Source organism: Nannobrachium achirus (genome assembly GCF_963921795.1).
Source record: "Nannobrachium achirus genome assembly, chromosome: 2".
NCBI classification, from domain to species: domain Eukaryota; kingdom Metazoa; phylum Chordata; class Actinopteri; order Myctophiformes; family Myctophidae; genus Nannobrachium; species Nannobrachium achirus.
The window spans coordinates 32624351-32646742 of NC_137811.1; the positions used below are offsets into that span (position 1 = coordinate 32624351).

General features: G+C 41.7%; 1 protein-coding gene across 1 annotated transcript; it reads right to left on the reverse strand.

Moving 5' to 3' along the window:
- Nucleotides 1–514: 514 nt before the first annotated feature.
- sh3d21 (SH3 domain containing 21) lies at nt 515–21440 on the reverse strand (the record flags this gene model as incomplete). Its single annotated transcript, XM_080741322.1, has 16 exons — nt 515–547; nt 709–772; nt 3284–3465; nt 6210–6290; nt 8543–8699; nt 11301–11421; nt 11506–11556; nt 16357–16408; nt 16876–16974; nt 17810–17904; nt 18639–18681; nt 18775–18830; nt 18941–19031; nt 19751–19860; nt 20586–20643; nt 21270–21440. 16 exons carry the CDS (start codon nt 21438–21440, stop codon nt 515–517), a joined length of 1464 nt encoding a protein of 487 aa, XP_080597448.1.
- Between the last annotated feature and the right edge of the window lie 952 nt (nt 21441–22392).

The window sequence follows — 22392 nt, forward strand, 5'->3', positions numbered from 1 at the left end:
CTCCAAGGGCGTCACAAGGGGGGGGGGGGGGGGGAGTGGGACTGAGTCACTAGGGCCCAAGGTGGAGGGGCCCTAATTATTTTATACTTTAGCTAGAGCTGACATAGAAACACAGGTTTTCCAAAAAAAAACCTTAGAAGGATTTGAAATATTCAAAGACTTGCACAAACGTTCACGATTTTTCTAAAATAGCAGATCTACAAGCTCGCAGCGCGGCACTCGGTGCCGCGCCGTGAGCTTGTATATCTGCTATTTTTCAATAGTTAAAGCACAAAATAATGCGTTCCCAGTCTAAATGGGTTAAACCCCCTCCCCCTATGAAGAACATTCATGGGGGGGCCCGCAGTGAATCCTTGTACCCGGGGCCCAGAATTTGGTGCGACACCCCTGGGCCCCTCCCCCAGCTGCACTCATGTCAGGAAAATGTTCTTCATAGATCTGTAGAGAAGCCTTCGTCGCTGCTCCGAGGAGACCCAGCACCATCTCAGACAAGCAGCCACGGTGTCAGAACGGATTAATGTTTCGTCCTCAGACTCTCTACCTCCTCCTATGCAGGAAGGAAGGAACATTTTTTATTGATGGTTAAAAACTGTGCAGTCTCCAAAACCCACAGCTTCTTGCATGCTTTGTTGTGGCAGATGAGGCAGGGCCCCAAAGCAGAAGTTTTGGAAAACACAAAAACAAAAATACCAAAGTCGCTTCACTGACCTGCAATGCCATCCGTTTGTTTCTCTCCTCTCTCAGTTCTTCTTTCATTTCCTGCATGTCTCGCCTGAATGGAAAGAACGAAAACAACAACATCATAAACAGTCAGTTTATATAATGGCAGTTTTAGTCCAAGTATTTCTCACAATAAAATATCAGTTCACGATATAGGAAGTCATTATGGAATGCTTCTGAAGTAGCTAATTATCGTAACTTTCATTTAAACAACACACATTTATGTGGCGTTTATACAGAGCCCAAGCCCTAAAGCAGTGTTTCTCAACCCTTTTTATGGCCAGTGCCCCATATCCAATATCCAGAACCCTCAGGCCCTTTCCCAGCCATGTGACATAATACTGACCATGACACAAACATGATATTGACCATGATACTGACCATGATACAAACATGATAGTGACATGATACTGACCATGATACAAACATGATAGTGACATGATACTGACCATGATACAAACATGATAGTGACATGATACTGACCATGACACTGACATGGTATTTACCATGGTGACATGATATTGACCATGATACTGACCATGATACAAACATGATAGTGACATGATACTGACCATGACACAAACATGATATTGACCATGATACTGACCATGATACAAACATGATAGTGACATGATACTGACCATGATACTGACCATGATATTGACCATGATACTGACCATGATACAAACATGATAGTGACATGATACTGACCATGATACTGACCATGATACAAACATGATAGTGACATGATACTGACCATGACACAAACATGATATTGACCATGATACTGACCATGATACAAACATGATAGTGACATGATACTGACCATGACACAAACATGATATTGACCATGATACTGACCATGATACAAACATGATAGTGACATGATACTGACCATGACACAAACATGATATTGACCATGATACTGACCATGATACAAACATGATAGTGACATGATACTGACCATGACACTGACATGGTATTTACCACGATGACATGATATTGACCATGACACTGACATGGTATTTACCACAATGACATGATATTGACCATGATACTGAGCATGATACTACTGAGTACTAACCATGATACTACTGTACTGACCATGATTCTACTGACCATGACAATGACACGTCTCAGCTAATCACAACAATGAGGCCGGGTTTAAAACACACCAGAGAGCTTCTCCAGAGATTTATGTTTGTGCCTTAAAGATAAATAAATGAATAAATGCATTTTAGACTCAACTGGTCTCTCTTTGGAGAACAATGCTATGCTATACTCACTCCTAGGGCTGTCACGATATGACATTTTACATGACGATTTATTGTCACTCAAGTAATTGCGATTAACGATTTAATTGTGTTTTTGTCGTTGACAATTACATTTCTGTTTGGCTTTTAGGCTTTGAAGTTGCACATGGCAGATACGACAAATAACCTAAATATACAAAGAAATTATGGACATATTTGACGACTTACTACTTAAAAAACCAGTAAGACTCCCTAATCGGGAGATAAGCGACCGTAGGTGGCTTATCTCCACAAAGAGGGCAAAAATGTGTTTTTCCAAAATCTTCCTGATCCATCTTGATGACATGAGTGTAGACATGCTGTGTAGTGATATTCGTGATTTTAGGGCAAAAACTGTAGGAGCAGTGTCCAAAAATGTGTTTTAAAAATTGGCCTGAAGGTGGCGCTAGAATAGGGCCATGTGAGAAATGAGGGGTGGGGTCTCCGCGTTGCCTTGGCGGACGAATAGGTACCGGCCCCGGCTCTCCCGGATGCTCCTAGCCCGAGTTACGGCATTTTATGTGCACTGCAGTGGCAGGGGGTCCTCCACTGGGGGCGCCACCACTTTTGCATCCGTTCTGGAGCACCAGGAGTCGGTGGTCCCCGGGAATTCCCCGTGAGCAGGCCCGTTGGGGTGGTCATTTGGTCATTTTTGCACATTTGGTCATTTTTTACATCTGGGGGTCCCCCAGGGACCCCAGGCCGGGGGTCCTTGGAGGTTGTAGTTTGGCAGGCAAGGAGTGTGTGTGCAAAATCTGGCATGGATCGGGTCAACGGTTGCGGAGATATGAGCAGGGAAAAAGTGTGACGTGTGACGTGTGACCACATTTGGTCATTTTTTACATCTGGGGGTCCCCCAGGGACCTGGGGGTCCCTGGGGCTCCGGGGGTCCTTGGAGGTTGTAGTTTGGCAGTCAAGGAGTGTGTGTGCAAAATCTGGCATGGATCGGGTCAACGGTTGCGGAGATATGAGCAGGGAAAAAGTGTGACGGACTCACCCACGGACAGCCGGTGGAGGTTTTGGTAGTAAATGCGACCTACGGTCGCAATAACATTGATAGTGGAAATAGCCGATCTACAAGCTCACAACGCGTCGCGATGCGACGCGTTGTGAGCTTGTAGATCGGCTATTTCCACTATTTTTTACTTAAAAAAAATATATATGAAACATTTTCAACATTCACGATTATGACGATTATGAAAAAAGAATCGCGATTATGTAAAATAATTGCGATTAGACGATTATGTAATAATTGTGACAGCCCTACTCACTCCTGCCGTGTCTGAAGGAGCTCCAGAGCCACTCTCAGCTCCTTGATCTCAGCCTGCAGGCTGTCCAAGGAAGCCTCTTCTCTCTGCGAGGCAGATCTTCCCTGCAGCGCTGGTCTCGTAGGCGGAGAGCTCTTGGATGGATGCTCAGGTTTAGCGGGAGAAGGTGTAACATTTTCTGCAACCTGAAATGGGGTAAAGAATGGTAATCATTTCTCAGTCATACAAAAATAAAAAATCACACCCGTGTGAAGTGGAGCTGTGTGTGTGTGTGTGTGTGTGTGTGTGTGTGTGTGTGTGTGTGTGTGTGTGTGTGTGTGTGTGTGTGTGTGTGTGGATCATGTGTAATCACACCCGTGTGAAGTGGAGCTGTGTGTGTGTGTGTGTGTGTGTGTGTGTGTGTGTGTGTGTGTGTGTGTGTGTGTGTGTGTGTGTGTGTGGATCATGTGTACCGTTTTTTGTGACATTTGAAGAAAATATGTAGGAAAAGGAGCAAAAAGTGTGTTTTGGAGAAAATTCAAGATGGCGGAAAATCTATCATGGCGCAAATGGGCGTGGCCTATATGGGGAGATGCGTCATGACCCAAGGAATCCAGGGAAAAAATATTTTTAATTTTCCGACCTACGGTTCAAGAGTTACAGGCCAAAACGTAAAGTGGGGTGTTATGGCGCCACCATGCGGCCAAATGACACAATTATTTTTTATTTAATCCTTGAAATCATTATGAACCTCCTCTCCAAGTCTTGAAACTCTAGCCCCTATGGTTTGCGAGAGACAAATAATTGAATGTGAGTTTTTGCGATTCCCATTATAAGTCAATGGGGAAAATGAATTCACTAATAAATTAATATCAATTAAACTATAGAACCTTTATCTTAGAAAAGTAATAGCCCACGATTCCCGAGTAAGCCGGTCGATTTGACATATGGCGCGAGTGTGTGGTGGCAAAACTGTGGGACTAGTGGCGTGCCGAAGTTTAGGAAGTTCAGGCTACATACAGACACACAGACAGACAGACACACAGACAGACAGACAGACCCACACGGCCACGTATAGGGAGCCTGTGCTTCACACAGCTCCAAAAATCACACCCGTGTGAAGTGGAGCTGTGTGTGTGTGTGTGTGTGTGTGTGTGTGTGTGTGTGTGTGTGTGTGTGTGTGTGTGTGTGTGTGTGTGTGTGTGTGTGGATCATGTGTACCGATTTTTGTGACATTTGAAGAAAATATGTAGGAAAAGGAGCAAAAAGTGTGTTTTGGAGAAAATTCAAGATGGCGGAAAATCTATCATGGCGCAAATGGGCGTGGCCTATATGGGGAGATGCGTCATGACCCAAGGAATCCAGGGAAAAAATATTTTTAATTTTCCGACCTACGGTTCAAGAGTTACAGGCCAAAACGTAAAGTGGGGTGTTATGGCGCCACCATGCGGCCAAATGACACAATTATTTTTTATTTAATCCTTGAAATCATTATGAACCTCCTCTCCAAGTCTTGAAACTCTAGCCCCTATGGTTTGCGAGAGACAAATAATTGAATGTGAGTTTTTGCGATTCCCATTATAAGTCAATGGGGAAAATTAATTCACTAATAAATTAATATCAATTAAACTATAGAACCTTTCTCTTAGAAAAGTAATAGCCCACGATTCCCGAGTAAGCCGTTCGATTTGACATATGGCGCGAGTGTGTGGTGGCAAAACTGTGGGACTAGTGGCGTGCCGAAGTTTAGGAAGTTCAGGCTACATACAGACACACACACAGACAGACACACAGACAGACCCACACGGCCACGTATAGGGAGCCTGTGCTTCACACAGCTCCAAAAATTAAAAGACTTTGTTATTGCAATAACCTGGTTCCATAAGCACGAAATACATACACATTAAATATCGTCGTTGTCGGGTGAAAACCTTGTAAGTCCAAAACCGTCAGTTTTGCATTTATCATTTTAAAAATGATTTAAACTAGCGCCGCGAGGCGTTGTGTGCTTGTAGATCTGCTGTTTTCACTACTTTTGTGCGACGGCCTTGTATGATGAAGCAGGGCTTTACTTCGCGAAAGAACGTACACATTTGCAAGGTTACGAGGTTTCCACCCGACAACGACGATATATTTTATTTGATATGGCTATTCTGTAGAATTAAACATTGTGGGCGAAATAATGTAAAATAAATATTATAACCATTTTAAAAGGTTTAGCTATTCAAATAAATCCACATTGCTTTTCAGCTTGCTGTTTGGATATTAAAATGGTCACAGCCGTTAATTGATCCCTTAAAACTTCAAAGGGATTATAAAGGCTATAAAGGTGTTAAACTGATTTAGTGGAGCCTTGACTACCCGGCCAACCTTCACAGAAAGGTACCATAATTTATTATTTTGCTAAACCTACAAGTAAATGTAAAGCTGTTTTCTGTTAAATATATTTAAAATGTTGTAAATCTGTGTTTTTTTATTCTCTACATGTTACATTCTCCAAAACTACATTGAAACCTCATACTTCCACACTTATCAAATAAGTGTGGAACAAATATCAAGAGCAAACATATACCTTAAAAAATTAAACCTCTGTTCGAAGTGAAGCGGTGAATTTTTATTCTATGTGTACTAGAGCTTTGAAATCAGTGTTCCAGATCTATACATTCTGTGTTCTAGATCTATACTTTCTATGTGCTTTAGTTCTATACTTTTATGAATTCTGAATGAATGAATGATTTTGTCTGGAGGGCCAAATTGTCATGTGAAGCTTGACCAATCCTCAATTCTGCATGCACGGGACAGGTACAGGACATGTACGGGACAGACATTCTCACTCCTTGAGAATCTATGGGAATCCTAAAAAAAAAACAGGTACGGGACAGACAAAGCCACTCCTTGGAAGCGGCTTTCACCGCTTCAAAAATAAATAAATAAAAAGGTTATCACTAACCTTTGCCAATACAGAAGGTTTGTCTTCCTCTGACTTTTTTGGCGATGACTCTGGCTCAGTCTGCTCGGTGCCACTTGGACTCTGTGGATGAAAAACACCAGCCGTGAAGTTAATGATGATCCCTGTTACTTAAAGGATGACTCACATTCCAGGGAAATCCTGGTGCATGTAATCTAAGAAGGAGCATGATGGGGACCCTGACACAGTATGCTGACACAATATCAATCATCAGCAGCATGGACAGGATCTGTGTCTCACTGCAGTTATTCCCCTAGTTTCCCCGGTCTGCCTGTTACTCCCAAAGTAAAGGCTTTTCAGCACCTCATTTATGGCCAACTCATCAATCAACTGCTTGTGGATGTGCAGGAAAAGAAGGTGGTTGAGTTGTTAAACCATTATGATAATGGCTGTTTATGATTAGATGAAAAGATTAGCCCCAAACAATAGTCATAGGCTTTACTGTACAGTAGATGTTATCGCCAACATTCTATAACTGTAATACACTGGCATAGACATCTTCCATAATTATGATCCCCAGTTTCCAGCACTCGGAGGAGACAAACATAGAGGGTAGCTTTCATATTTGCTTTGCTCTGATAGTTTCATCTCACCAGATAAACCGGTTTGTGATGGTTATCTACGACCTTTACTTTTGGATCAAATGCTAACTTACTCTGCCTGTCTGTGAGTGAGGCTCATCTGGTTGATGTAGGCTACTTGGGTCTCAAAACCACAAACAATTGTATAAATATGAGATAGCAGAAACGGACAGACCTAGATCAAGATATTGGTTTGCACCCCTAGTTGCATTGTTGTCTCCGCCGTCCGTCCGTGCGTCCATGTGTCCAATTAGTTTGTTATTACCAGCTAATCTCCGGTGCCGTTGGCCCGGTCGCAGCCATACTTTGCACACATATACACATACTTTGCATTGGATGCCAATTCAGAACCTCTGTTCCACATTTCTCACATGGCCCTGTTCTAGCGCCACCATGAGGCCGATTTCTGTACACTACTCCTACAGATTTTGTCCACAAATCATGCAAATTGGTAGACAGTATCTCTACAGTCATGTGATCAATATGGATCTGTCTGATTTTCCATATTCCATCCTGATTGGCTACAATTCGATTCCAAAGTTTGCAGGATTGCTCTGTTTTGGACAAAATGCATCAAATCATGAATACAGCGTGCAATCTTGGTGAAATTGGGCTGGCGGAGACCTGTGCTCAGAGGAGCACTGCTTCTAGTTTTTTAATATTCTTGATGTGTGTTCTTCATGGGTGGTGTGGGTACACAGACAACAATGTGTACTCTCTGAATCACTGGACACAAAGTGTCATGTTCTGGTGCTGTACTGTTACTGTAACTGACTGGTTCCCAAACCTTTTAGCTCGAGACCCAAAAGAAATGTGATTTCTCCCTGGGACCCAAACTAGTGAAAATAGCCTGACTTGTAGCTTGTAGATCTGCTATTTTCACTTGTTTCTTTTTAGTTTTCACTTCTAATTTAAATACATTTTTGATTTATTTATTTTTATTTTTGACATTTCTTTGAAAATCTTTTGAAACTAGAATTGACATATTGTCAATAATTGATCTGTGTTGAATCCAGATATTATTATTGTTATTATTTTATTATTAAGACGATTGTTATTGTTTTTATGTTATTATAAATTATTGTTAGGCCTAGTGATGCAACTCATACAGACTCCGGAGATCTATATCTTTATGTATCTATCTATGTAAATATATACTGTATATATGTCTTTCTCTCTATTGATAGATTTATCTCTTTCTCTCTCTTCTCTCTCTCTCTCTCTCTCTCTCTCTCTCTCTCTCTCTCTCTCCGTGCTTCTCTTCTGCCCACAACTAGCCATTCTACCACTTTTTGTGGCCACATGTTCAGATACTGGATTCTGATTGGCAATGATAAAAAAGGAGGGGCTGCTAGAAGCTAGAAAACGACTAGAGTCCCCCAAAAGAGGAGGAGCGCTGGAATTCACATCCTCTGTAACGCCGACGGGCGCGTTCAATTGAAACGAACGTGCTGTGAGCCTAGCTCTGCCTTAGCCTCCGCATTCTGTCTAATTTATCAAGCGCTCCACGATCACGTGACTTTTAGGGCAGTTTCGCGAGCTCATATTGGATCTGTGTTTCACAACACAGATCAAAAATAATAATGAATGAAAACTAAAAGTAGGAAATTAAAAATAAAGGGACTTGCGACCCATGTTTCCCAAACAGTACGGTTTGGGAATTCTGAATCAGTGCACTAACTCTCTAAATTGTAATGCCCATGACATTATTTGTGTGAAAGTGGACTGACTTACTGCGGGTGTAACCAGGCCAGAAGGCGGTCTCCGCTGTGGGGGCTTGGCTCTGTTTGCAGTGGGATGGTTCAGCTTCTCTGTGTTCACATCCACTCCGTCAAACTGGCCACATTCATTCTCCTTTTTTGGCGAGACAGGGGCAGCATCACCATTGATTCTGAACAAAAATACACTCTCAGTATGGAAAATCACTTCAACTAAAGTCACATTAGTCTCAAAGTCACAAACTAGCGCAACACTGGCCTCTACAGGTTAAAGACGACATCAACCTTTTGGGGAGCTTCCCAACCTCTAGACACCGGCTGTGTACATCTTTCTACCTGGCTGGTATCACTTGCTATGCATTCTGTGTTTATTATGAATTATATACAACACATCTAGAACTATAAATTAGGCAAATCTACGTCTGTGTGTGTGTCTGTCTGTCTGTGTGTCTGTCTGTGCTTACGTCATCCAATGGGAAAACCCTTGAAAACGGGGTGATGACGTCAACATCATCACCATCAACAGGCTGTTGATACAGCCAATGAGGGACCAGCATTCTTGGTGACGTCGCCATCAACAAGTGCAACCTGATATAAATAACAAGGCACGCTCTGCTGGCGCACAATTAGGCCTTACAGGCCATATATAGATTTGACTATGTCTGTGTGTGTGTCTGTGTAGGCTGCTGTGTCTATGCCATGGGCCCCATAGCCAATCAGAGAGGGACAAAGGGTGACGTCATAACATCAAGGCATATAAGGGCCCGAAAAATAGTGAAACTTTGTGCAAGTCTTTGAAGGTTTTTTGAAAAACCTATGTTTCAATGTCAGTGGTGCTCAAACTGTTTCATGTGAAGGACCCGCAAAGTGATATGTATTTGGCCACGCGGACACCCATCTCAATATATTTAGTTCCGGGGACCCCCCAGAAGCAAAATTTGAGTTACAAATGTTCGCTTAAAAAATACATATATTCAACGATTTGCACACGTTTTCATGACTTTTCAAAAATAGCAGATCTACAAGCTCGCAGCCGCGCTGTGAGCTTGTATATCTGCTATTTTTCAATAGCTAAAATATAAATTAATGAAGGCCCCTCCACCTTGGGCCCTAGTAACTCAGTCCCACTATTCCCCACCTTGTGGCGACCCTGGGGAGTGGCACGCAGCAATTCCACTGCCCGGCTCAGGAGCCAAACCTGGGACACACAGTCACTCACACTGGCATCAAAGCCTCATAATACACACTTTAACCACTTGGCCATAAGCGCTGCCCCCCCCCCCCCCCCCCCCCCCCTCCTCTCTGTATGTTTATTTAATCTCTCACAAATAATCAACCCAGAGTCGAACGCCTCGAAGACAGCAGCCTTAGTAAATACTGCGGAATGACTCTTTAAGAAGTTGGAAAATTAGCCCCTCCTAAGCATTTCCCTTTGGAAAGAACTGTTAGAAAAGCATTTTCTCCATGAGTACTCCTTTAAAGACGGGGCGTGTTTTATGTTTTCTTATTTGTGTGTGTGCGTGTGTGTGTGTGTGTGTGTGTGTGTGTGTGTGTGTGTGCGTGCGTGCGTGCGTACGCGTGTGCGTGTGCGTGTGCGTGTGTGTGTGTGTGTGTGTGTGTGTGTGCGTGCGTGCGTGCGTGCGTGCGTGTGTGTGTGTGTTCAGGAAACAGGAAATGGGCTGCTCTCGTCTGTTTAAGCCTGATCTGACTCATCCTGGAGTTTCCACTGCTTCACTAAAGGTTGCCCATCCTGGCATTCACATTGGAGTGCCATGGAAACCTGCTCCATAAAACCACAGCCACGGTGGACTCACTCCAGCGCCAGTAGACACACAGGAGCAAAGTGCTCTTGACATTTTCTACAGAGCTTCTGCCTTTATCATTTAGGACTTAGAGGGGTTAAATGAGTAACTAGTAAAGTTTCTCTTTGAGTGCCCTATTTGTCGGTTTTGATTATTATAGTCCACTTGCCAGAATCTGAACCCTGGCATATTGAGTACACCAAGGTTTTATGTTAGAAATGTTGAGTATGGGTCCCCAGCATGTAGAAACTGCCGGATGCTAACTTGCATATGTTGAGCAATTTTCATAATTTGCATAATTCGATTTATTTAGCATAATCCCCCATAATAATGGATAATATGTCAAAAACTGATTGGCCGATTTGAAGTGGTTTTGGGGGTTATTGAGGATGCTGAATCCATTTCTGACATTTTCTAAATTAAAAATGGCCGTTTTAAACCGGAAATGGCCATATACCAACTGGAAAATCAACAAAAAAGTATCAAAATCACCCCACTTTAAGTTGGTATAAGGCCATTTCCGGTTTAAAACGGCCATTTTGAATTTAGAAAATGGATTCAGCATCCTCAATAACACCCAAAACCACTCTAATATTGTTCAAATCGGCCAATCAGGTTTTGAAATATTATCCATTATTATGGGGGATTATGCTAAATAAATCGAATTTTGCAAATTATGAAAATTGCTCAACAAATGCAAGTTAGCATCCGGCAGTTTCTACATGCTGGGGATCCATACTCAACATTTCTAACATAAAACATTGGTGTACTTAATATGTCCGGGTTCACAATGGGGCTCTATGGCCTGGCAAGTAGACTATTATGGAGACTTGAGCAAATATCCCAACAAGAACAAAAATAACAGGGACTAAATTATTAAACTAAAATATTCCTTTAGATTGTTGAAGATTTTGCAGTGCTGATGCACTTGGTGACTAATAACAATGTCTGGGTGATTTTGGTGTCACTCACTTAGGCAGAACCTTATTTGGTTTGTGCTTTATTGGTGGAGGTGGGCCGGGCTTGTTGATGGACGGTAGTTTGACCTTGGTTGGAGGATTGCTTCGCAGGTCCTTACCCTCTGGTTTTTCGTCTGAAAAGCATTATTGACTATTACTAGATGAGGGGTGTAGAGTAATAGTGTCATAAATCTAATGAAAGCCTCTATTATAAATACCTTTTGTCTTTGGTGGACCAGCCTTTTCCATTGCAGATGCGTCTGGCTTCACTGAAAAAGAGTAAACTGTATGAGAAGCTCTCATAATATTGACTTGTTTAAATATGTACCCCAACAATATTTTGTCTAGCGAGTATATTTTACAATGCGTGCGGCCTCTGACCGCAATGTTGTCAAACTCCTGGGAGAAATTGGGCATGATCTGTGAATAAGCACCACTCCTCCCTCAGTAAATCCTTTGCCATTGAGCAAGGCACTTCACTCTCAATTACTACCGTGCAGCTTCTTAGTTACAAACAGCAAAACATCTCATGTGTTGTTGTTTTTATGTGAGAGCATGGAGCGTCCCCCAGGGGTCTATACAGGCCCATCCTTTTTTCCCCAAATAGCTCCAGAAACAGCCGATCTCGTGAGCTTGTTTTCGTTGAATGTTTGCCACAGAATATGGACGCTAGGCTTCAAGTGGTTAATACACTGAATACATTGATACAGATTGAAAAGATATAACAAATTGTGCATTACTCAGACAGGATTGACTCAATTGTGTATGAATGTTGATACACTTTATCCATTGACACCTAATAAGCTACTGTATAACCAACAAACTAAATGTTACCAAGAATTCCATGAAGTTGATATTATTACTTTCAGATGAATCATATACTGTACGTTGTTTACTTCGATCTGACTTGTGCAAACAAAGCATGTTGTGTGCAGGAACGATACAGTTCCTTAAAGCCACACAACAAAACATCCCATTTTACAATTAGAGGAATTGTGCATTTCCCCTTGTTTCACCCTTGTAAGCATTATTGTTTAATGTGGTTCACTGAGAAGTGCTTACAATCCTTGAACTGAACTCCAAACTGAGAACTGCGGCATGGGAATTGGGAAGGCAATGATGATCTGCTCTTCAGTGGAGCAGACCAGGTCACAGCTGTATCCAACAGAACTGCAGCTAGCATTCCCGTGGGTCCCAGCAGGCTTCGTCTAGGACTAAGTCCCTGGCTAAAATGATAGGCTATACATTGAGAGACGCTGCCCGTTAGAGGGCCTTTGACACGGGAATAGATGCTTGAATTATGAAGCTTCACTGAACTGAGGTAATGGAGGGAGCTATTGTAACCACTCAAGTCAAGTGCTTATTTCAGCTGGAGGACATTTGAGCAACCTGCCCAGTGCCCACAAGCCTACTAGTTCAATACAAACACCATACTTCTCAATAATTGAAAGCGTTAGACCTAGGTTTAACCTCACCCATGTTCTAGAGATAATCTACAAATGAAAATAGAAGCAGCCTACCTTCTCTGATCAGAGCATTATGCAATAATCCTTTTCAAGGAAAACCATCCACACTGTGCGCACTGTAGTAATTATAGTGCTGCTTCTTGGGTTGGCTGGGAAAAATCTCTGTGACAGAACTCTGCTCAGTCGCCCGGCCCCCCCACCCCCTCTGCCCCTGGCTTCCTCCAAGACGTCTGAACGATGTCACATGACCGACCCCACCACCATCCCCCCATTCCACCATAGTCTGAGACTTCCTGTGACATTCTGTAACTCATGAGTGATACTGTGAGAAAAATCACTGCTGGTGGACCAGAGGAGTGGCAGAGCTGAGATTTCCTTCAGCCAGCCAATAATAGATGAAAGGCATGCTTTTGTATTATGCTCCTTGTCACTGTTCATAATGTATAGTATATGTCAATATGTCAAATTGCCATTTTGAACTATAGCTATTTGAGTCGAAATGTCTCCTGATGTTGTGTTTAAGTCAACATATCCGCTGACCTAAATTTTAGTGGAAACACTGATGTTGGCAACCTCATCAAGAGGAAGATATCTAAGAAGTGAGAAAGAACGAGAAACTGAAAAAGAAAAGCCTGAGACAGCAGATGGGGATGAGCTGATAACGTTGGACCACATCCTGTTGTGTTCTGTCCTGTGTCTCTGACAGAGTGAAGCTCAAACGTTCGCATGCTTTCGTCTGAAAAGTGGTTCTCAAACGTGTTAACTTCAAGGACCCCCAGTTTGAAATAAATGACTCCACAAACCCCATAACTCAAGGGAACCCCCTCAAGGACATTTGGTTCCATTTGTGAACTCTCAGAGTTACAGGCCTGTAAGGAAGGGCTTGTTTGTTTCCTCACTATCAATAATTTAGCTGGGGACCCCCTAGAACCCCCACCAGGACCCATGGGGGTCCCTCAGTCCCACTTTGAAAACTTTTGTCCCAAGATAGTTAAAATTCCATGTGCTCTAACTCCAATCCAGGTACGTATTTTGAAAAGTCATCAAATCTAAGAATGATATGCCTTGTGTCTGAAAGTATGTATCACATTATTTGCATAAATAATTAAACACATTAACATTTAAGTATGTTATAGACGTGCAAAGCAACCTCACTTTTACCATCTTAGGCAAAGTAGGCTACCGTAGACGTTGGTAAAATATTACAGACTGATATTAAGTAATTGAGTTCAAATGAGAGTTTATGATGGAAGGATATGACCTCATAACGTCTTAACCAATAGGTGATTCAACCTTCTGATACTGTGAATTAGCCACATTAACACACATTTTCGTGCGAATCAGTACACATAATCTAATTATTAATTTACCAAATGTCTGTCCGCTGTCCGCCATCTGACCGTCTGTCTGCATGCTGACATCACTGATACTAAACAGTGTCACCAACATGGTAACAATGCCCAACTGACATCAACAAAGCCCAACTGACATCACTGACTGACATCACTACAGTGCCCGATTTTGGAGATTACATCACAGACTGGCCTGGACACGGAACACCATATATAGGCATAAAACAGTGCCAGCGAGAGAGACGGATACAACGTGTATTGCACAACTGGACATGGGTCTGAGTTCTGCCCAACGGCCACAGGTCTGAGTTCTCCAACATTACTTCTGAGACGCCTACATTCAATCCCTCATCGCACATCCCCGGGCACAGGACTAGTGTATAGAATCATCTGATCAAAATGTATCAGTCATATTCTTTAGATTCCATTCCGATTGTATTGGCTATGATTGGCTTCCATATTTTGCAGGAGGAGCCCGTTTTGGTAAAAGAAATGCCACAAATATTTAGGCTTACTCTACTCTGTTACAGTATATGCATCCTGAGGTACTTTGGATAACAGCATGAGACTAGAAAAAGCAATCCTCGGAGCACAGGTTTCCGCCAGGTCAGGTAGTTTATACAAGGCAGATGTGAAAACCTCGGTTCGAAGTGGAGCGGTGAATCTGAGCAGCTATACCCTGTGTGTGTGTGTGTGTGTGTGTGTGTGTGTGTGTGTGTGTGTGTGTGTGTGTGTGTGTGTGTGTGTGTGTGTGTGTGTGTGTGTGTGTGTGTGTGTGTGTGTGTGTGTGTGTGTGTGTGTTTCACCGCTCCAAATGCAGGGCAAAGACTTTTCTTTGGGGGAGTGACGGAGTGTGCATATAAAGTTTCACGCACTCGTTGCCGTTATAGGTAAAAACACGAATGAGGCTGATTTGAAAAATATCAAGTGGCACTTCTTCTTCGGCCTAGTGGGAATGTGCGTGCAAAATTGGACGGAAATTGCACTTTTGTTCTTTGGAAGCCAATCTTAGCCAAACCCACACACATACAATGAAAAACTCCACATTGTATGTTTTCCTTTAAATTAGGGCCTGGTGAGGAATCAAGTGTTCAAGTCATTCTTAAAATCTTTTCCAAGACCACACTATAGGCGGCCCATAATATATACAGTATATATGTATATATTTTTTTATGAACACAAAAGACTGAACTTTCCCATTCAATAAATCTTGCAAGGTTGACCCACACATCGTGACATATTACAAATACACAATATTTGACACTGATCAGGATTGCCACCTTCCCTAAACCACACATGCCGCATGGAACACCACTAAAACATGATACTACTAATTATTAGAGCCACTTGAAACAACAGTCTATCAGTCCAAAATCCTCCACACTCTGCCAGACCAAACAAATACCACTACATGAAAGTTTGATGAACTTCCCAATGCTGGTCGTGTCATGATAGGCAAAGATAGGCAATCATTCGACGAAAATAGCAGATCGGCTATGTTTGCTATTTGACGTACATTGTTTGCAGGGTTTAAGTGGTTAAAACCTTTGAATCATGTACCAATACACTATCAAACAGAACTTGTTCTTGTCACAAATCTTGATGCACTTCTCTGATCGGATACAGGATAGGTGGACTGGGGGCATCTCAATGTAAAATTGGTTATGTTGTCCAAAATGTTACCAAAAAAGCGCACATCATTTTCTACTTATTCTTTATGCCCCAAAATGACTAGATTTACAGTATTTTCTGGACTATAAGGCGCACCTGACTATAAGGCGCACTGTCAATGAATGGTCTATTTTCAAACTGTTTTCATATATAAGGCGCACCTGACTATAAGGCGCACATAATAGACGCTACCGTTGTGTTATGCATCCAACAGATGGAGCTGTGCTAAAGGGAATGTCAATGTCAATGAATGATCCATATATAAGGCGCACTGGACTATAAGGCGCACTGTAGTTTTTTGAGAAAATTAAAGGCTTTTAAGTGCGCCTTATAGTCTGGAAAATACGGTACAGGTTTTGTAGCAATTTGCAGCAATAGTAGAAATATTAGACCTTAATTCTCGAGTTTAAGCACGTTCTAGTCATGTATACCGTACTTTACTTAAAAACATTTTCCAAATATTTTATTTCTTAACATTTTAGAAAAGAATAGCCAATTTAACACAGAGGTGCCCACTCTTCCTTAGTGCCCACCTATCCTGTACTCTCTGATCTGATCAATGCTGAAGTTCTCTTCTTACCTGCACGTCTCTCTGAGCCCTGGCGAGCAGGCGGCTGGCTCGTCGTCCCAGACTGGAGGAGGACAACAGTCAGTTTAGCACATGTTGGCAAAAATGTGTCCCTGGTACTCCAGAGACATTGCTATGCTATACACACTTTCCACTCAGGAAGTTTTCAGTGAGTAACTCCAAAACGGAGGACATTGATTGAAGACAACCCTGACTCATATAGCCCGTTATAGAAGCAAATAACATGGAGGAACTTGTGTCACTCAAAAAAAAAGGAGGAAAAACTAAACATGCCAAAGGAGACAGAGAAGTCTTATGTCAGCCAACTACAGATAAAGGGGCTTTGTGTTTTGACCTATTAAGTAAAAAAAAAAGAAGTATAGCCAATATCAATTACTTTAAGACGTGTCCAAAGTCTCATGGCAGCTCAGTGCATTTACCAAACCCCAGTGGAATGTGGGGAAGTTCCAGCGTTAGAGGGATACGGCCAGGCTGTTCTTGAGAACGTCTAGAGGGGCAAACTGAACTCACTTGCAGATCCGTCGGTGGGATCACCATGACAAAGTTGTCGGGGAAGAAACCACGTCGCCCGTTCACCTCTCCCTCCCACCAGCCTTCATCTTCTGTTTCCTTCAGAAGAAGATTACAACAAAATTAGAACCTACAAAGACTGCAAAGCAATGTCCACTGGGAACTTAAAATTGCTGTATATACAGTAAGGGGTTATGAAAGGGTCAGAATGCCTGGCCCAGAGTGATGAATATCATTTAATCTTAAAAAGGGGGAAAGTATTTGTTTTCCCATGGTGCCATACTATAATCTTATGAACTGGAAAGGGTATGCTGTATGTCAGTGGTTCTCAACCTTTTCAGGCCGCAACCCCCCAAATAATCATATTTTAACTGGGGACCCCCCCCACCGTGATGAGCACTAAGAGTTGATGCATTACATTTTGTATAACATGGTTCTATTGTGAAAATAGCAGATCTGCTATTTTCACAAAATTGTCTCTAATATTTGACAATTTGGCCAATGTTTAATATAAGTCAATTAAAAAGTCCTTAAATTGTCACTTTAGAAATGTGCAGATACCCTCTATACACTTCAACTTTATGTTGGTTACTTTGTTTACTGTTGAGTGAGAAAACAATGTTGCCCATTAAGTTAATCATCTGGGGACCCCCCAAAATTATTTGGGGACCCCGACCCACAGGTTGAGAACCACTGCTGTATGTGACACAACACGTTTAGCTGGTTGAAATATATACTGTATTTCCATGACAGACTTGTCACTGGTACTTTGAGAAAGGTAACCTGTTGGTTTGTTTGGCCTTAGGGTGGTGAAGATGAGATGGACTTCTCAAGTAATTCAACAGCATGACATCATAGTAGCTAACAGAAACAGAAAACATGGGGCAGGAAACAAATATAGAGTACAATACATGCACATGATCAAGACCCAAACCTTGCTGATTATTGAAACAACGTCTCCTTTCCTCAGACTCAGCTCATCATCTGTGCAGGCTGTGTAGTCAAACATGACTTGGCAACATTCTGACACTACAGTAGGAGGAAATGCATGGGAAGAAAGACACATTTGTAATTACACAATCGTGACCGGAATAAATGGTTTAAACTTTTATGGTATGATGACACATGATTATCATCATAACATTACAATGGAAGTATGACCTACATGCAACTGTTGTGCGTCTATGGAAGCCAAGAAATAGTCACAGCAGTGACTGAAAGCCCTTATCACAAAAAGGGTGTGCTGAGAAAGATTGCAAAAAGAAATATTCTGCTCCGCTCTATGATGTCAATCTTACCTAACATAACTATTTGTCTGGACCGCACCCACTGAGCTTTTAAGGTTAGGTGACAGGAATATCTACATGTCTCTTGCCAATGATGAGTCTATTGTGTAAACTAAATTGCTAGTGATGTCCTAAAAATAGAACCTCCTATTAAAACAGCACATAGAGTTCATGAATTTGTAAGGGATTTAATGTCAGTATTGAATTGCTTCCTTGATTGCTTCTTTGATTGAAGGACACTGGTACAAGGAAGTCTTTGTGGTATCTCGTGTACGGTATAACCAGAAAGGTGGGCTCAGTAGAGCGCAAATCTCCACCAGGAGGCATGCCATAATAATAGCCTAACCTACATCATTTGATTGCCAGTTGCACATAATTTCTGATTAGATTAGACACGCACACACGCACATGGGCCAAAGAATGATGTACTCCTGGCGCAGATAATCAGAATGCAGAAACAGAATATTTTTAGCATACCATTGCACTTGTCTTTGTTCCTCACAATGGTTCCTTTTGGTTGCTTTTTATGGACGAAAACAAAATATAATCAAACATATTTTCAAATGATCGACCGCAGACAAACTGCAAAACATTTCTGAATGCCATACTGTACCTCCTTTTTGAATACTGCATCTGCTAGTTTCGGTCTTGCCTTACCCTCATTGTTATCTGTTGAATATAACAAGCAGTTAACTTGTTGAGCGCTGTTCTATCAATTTATGTCCAGGTCCTTTACAAACAGGGAAAATGGTAATCTCTGTGTCTCAGTATTCACTCACCTTTGGGAGTGACAAATATTTCTTTGACGAAATTTGACGGAAATGCTCCCACTTTACCCCCTTTTATCCCCATCCACCATCCATCTTCAATCTATCCAAAAGAAGAAAATAAGTAGTGATATGGTGGGATTATATACCGGTTAAAGTTACTTTCCATCCCTCATATACTGTGTGCACAGTGCACATCCCATAACCCACACACTGACTGCACATCATTTCAGAGCTCATATCTTTGAACGGGTAAGGGCTAGTATGAGATGGAAAAGGGTGCAATGGTGTTGAGCCTAATTTATATTTTGTCATACAACCGTATCACTTGCTAGAAATAGCAGATTTTAAATTGAATAGTCATGTTTTTCAGCTCAGTTAGCCCTTAGTGTAGCTCATCAGTTAGTTTTTACCATTAGACTCATGCTGCAAATAAATCTTTATACAACTGTACTAAATACCAGTACGATAAGAATAACATTCACAAAGTAGTGTCCACGTGGTATTAAGGTTATTTCCGTTGCTTGCATGGCACAGACATTCAGGGAAATCTCATGAACAAGTTGGACCACTTCTCGTGAATCACAGTGTACAGTAGCTGGAATGTGTGTGAGGAACATGCTTTGTCAGCCTGGCAGGCACATAAAAGACATGTCAAGCAACCTAAACCAAACAACGCAATGGCACGTTATGTAACCTAAAGAACTCCATTGCTGTCTGGCTGTTTGACTATAATAGTGGTAGAAAGTATTGACCTGAATAGGCCTATTGTAGACACTAATATTGAGGTTAACAGTGTCAACGACATGAGCAGCACTCTACCTCTCTCAGGATCTCAACGGTCTCCCCTGCAACCAGGTCCAGTTCGTCAGGATTCCCGGCGGTGTAGGAAAACGCAACCTCACATTTCCTCTTCAGCTTCATCATCCTCGCTGTACAGACAAAGCATCACAACATCACATTCAGTGCATTCACAGACTCAGTATTCAAAGGCAAAACATGTTTCAAAACTAAATGTGGATACGAGATAACATTAATGCAGTGCGTTTAACCAGCTGGAAGGCAGGCGGTAAGCTAGTCTCAACAGGAAAGCTCTCTAAGACGGCAAAGCACTGGAAGTTCCTTTATGTTTGTAGCACATCTAATCCCTCAAAGGGACTAGGGTTGTTTTTATCTGGTCCATATTCATACGTTGTAATTAAGCTTAGTGTGGAAAGGATGTGGTCAAGATATATATTTACATTGAGCCTGTGATTGCTTGTTACACTGTCTGGCTGACAAAATGTATCCATCATGATGACCACAATCTCAGATATTTCTCCTTTTTGTGTGCAATAAACAGGATTCATATTTGACAGACATCAGCAGAAAATTTGCAGACATGGGCAAGTAGCATTTGTGAAATACTTGTTGTGATTTGTTTCAGTTTACTTTGGTGTCCTTGTGTGTTCAATTATTACAGTAAACTACACAGCATAAAGATTTTACCTGTAAGGGTAAAGTTTTACACTTTCAGAGTTAAATTAACTCTAGGTTGAACTGGTATAAATGTACCATTCACTTCTGCTTTTGGTTGTTGAAATACATAATTATTATGAACTATATAGGCAATAAGAAGTTGTGGAAAAAACATTGCTGAGATCAGAAAACAACATACATTTTCTAATACTTCTTGGTTCCGGTTTGTTGTCCCTTATCAAAAACACTGGTACTTCCTGTGAAGAAAGCCCGGGCAAAGCATTTTAGAGGTACAAACACACAGTAAGAAATGTCAACAATGAGATACACTGTACAATCACCTCCTTTGAAAACAAACATCATGTGTGTAGCCTACTAAACAACACACATGCATAAAAAACTGTGATACTGGCAGCATTGGGACATGGGTAAGGATGGGACGATACGCGATATTATTGTTTATCGTGATAAAAAACACTCACAATAATCGTATCGTGGAGATTAAATTTATTGTGAAATGATCCTCCGTCAATCATGCACTGGGATCAATTCACCTTTTATTTGCTGAGCTGCATATCCAGTACCATTTAAACCCTCTGTTGGTAAAACGTACTTATAATATACGTACTTGATACAGCATTTTTTCACTCTCTACAAAATCTCTTTGCCAAAAAATAGCAGATCAACAAGCTCACAACGCGTCTCAACGCGATGTGTTGTGAGCTTGTGGATCTGCAATTTGTTGGCAAACGTTCCGCCCCAGGATAATGGATGTTGGGCATATTTTGATTATCACAATAATATCGTACATTTCTTTTGTGACAATAATCTCGTGATATGTAATGTTCATAGCGTCCCATCCCTGGACATGGGATGAACAGACCTTGACAAAGTTGGCAGGGAAGATGCCTCTCTTGCCCCTCAGCTCGCCCTCCAGCCATCCTTCCTCGCTGGCCTTGGTGACGTTCTTCACAATGTCACCTGTCCTCACCGTCATCTCGTCCTTCATGGTGCCCTCAAAGTCCATCAGCACCAGCACCTCTGAGGTATTCATTGATGCATGCAGAGTACATCGCCGTATCATTTAACAACTGCTGCTTATAAGTGCTGTCATCTCGATTACTTAAAGGACCAGGTCACCTCTGGGACAACCAGATCTTATTTTATTGTTGTGTGGGACACGATCAACACAATCCTGAGTTATTTTTTGTGTTCAATCTGTGTTTTTAGATATTTTAGTATTTCAGCCGATTTCAGCATGCTACAACTGGTCATATGATGCAAAATGCATCATATGACCAGTTGTAGCATGCTGAAATACTAACATATCTAAAAACACAGATTGAACACAAAAAATAATTCAGGATTGTGTTGATCGTGTCCCACACAACAATAAAATAAGATCTTGTTGTCCCAGAGGTGACCTGGTCCTTTAAACTTATAGAAATATGCCTTGTTTTTACAGGTTGTGTGATGGTGTTGCTATAGTGGAGAGATTTAAGTACTGTAAGGAAGTTGGGAGTCAAAGCCTAAACATTGTTGCCGGGGAAGGACATGTGTTTTGATTCCCTGCTTGTCTGAACATAGTCTTTCACTACACACACAAGAGTCAAGACTCAACTTGATAGACCTAATGACACTGAGGTAACAATACAACCATAGTTAAGGGTAAATACATTGAGCATGAACTACTCATTCATAAATTAAGAAAATACTAAGCACTCAGAAGGTATGGACTGGTACACTGGGTAGTTCCAGTGGGGACAAACAACGGCTAGCACAAATATAATAAAATAAAACAACCAGTCTTTGCAGATGCAAGGTCTATGACCTATACTCCTTGAACCGGGACATTAGCATTAGAACCTGCAGTCCTTGCATATCTAAATCTGACCAAATTATAGAAATATTCCCTTAAGAAGTCAGTTTCTGAATGAGTGTGGTGATAAGGACTTACCCATGGCTCCTTGTGATCCTTGTAAAAACTATACTCTCTGCTTCAGATA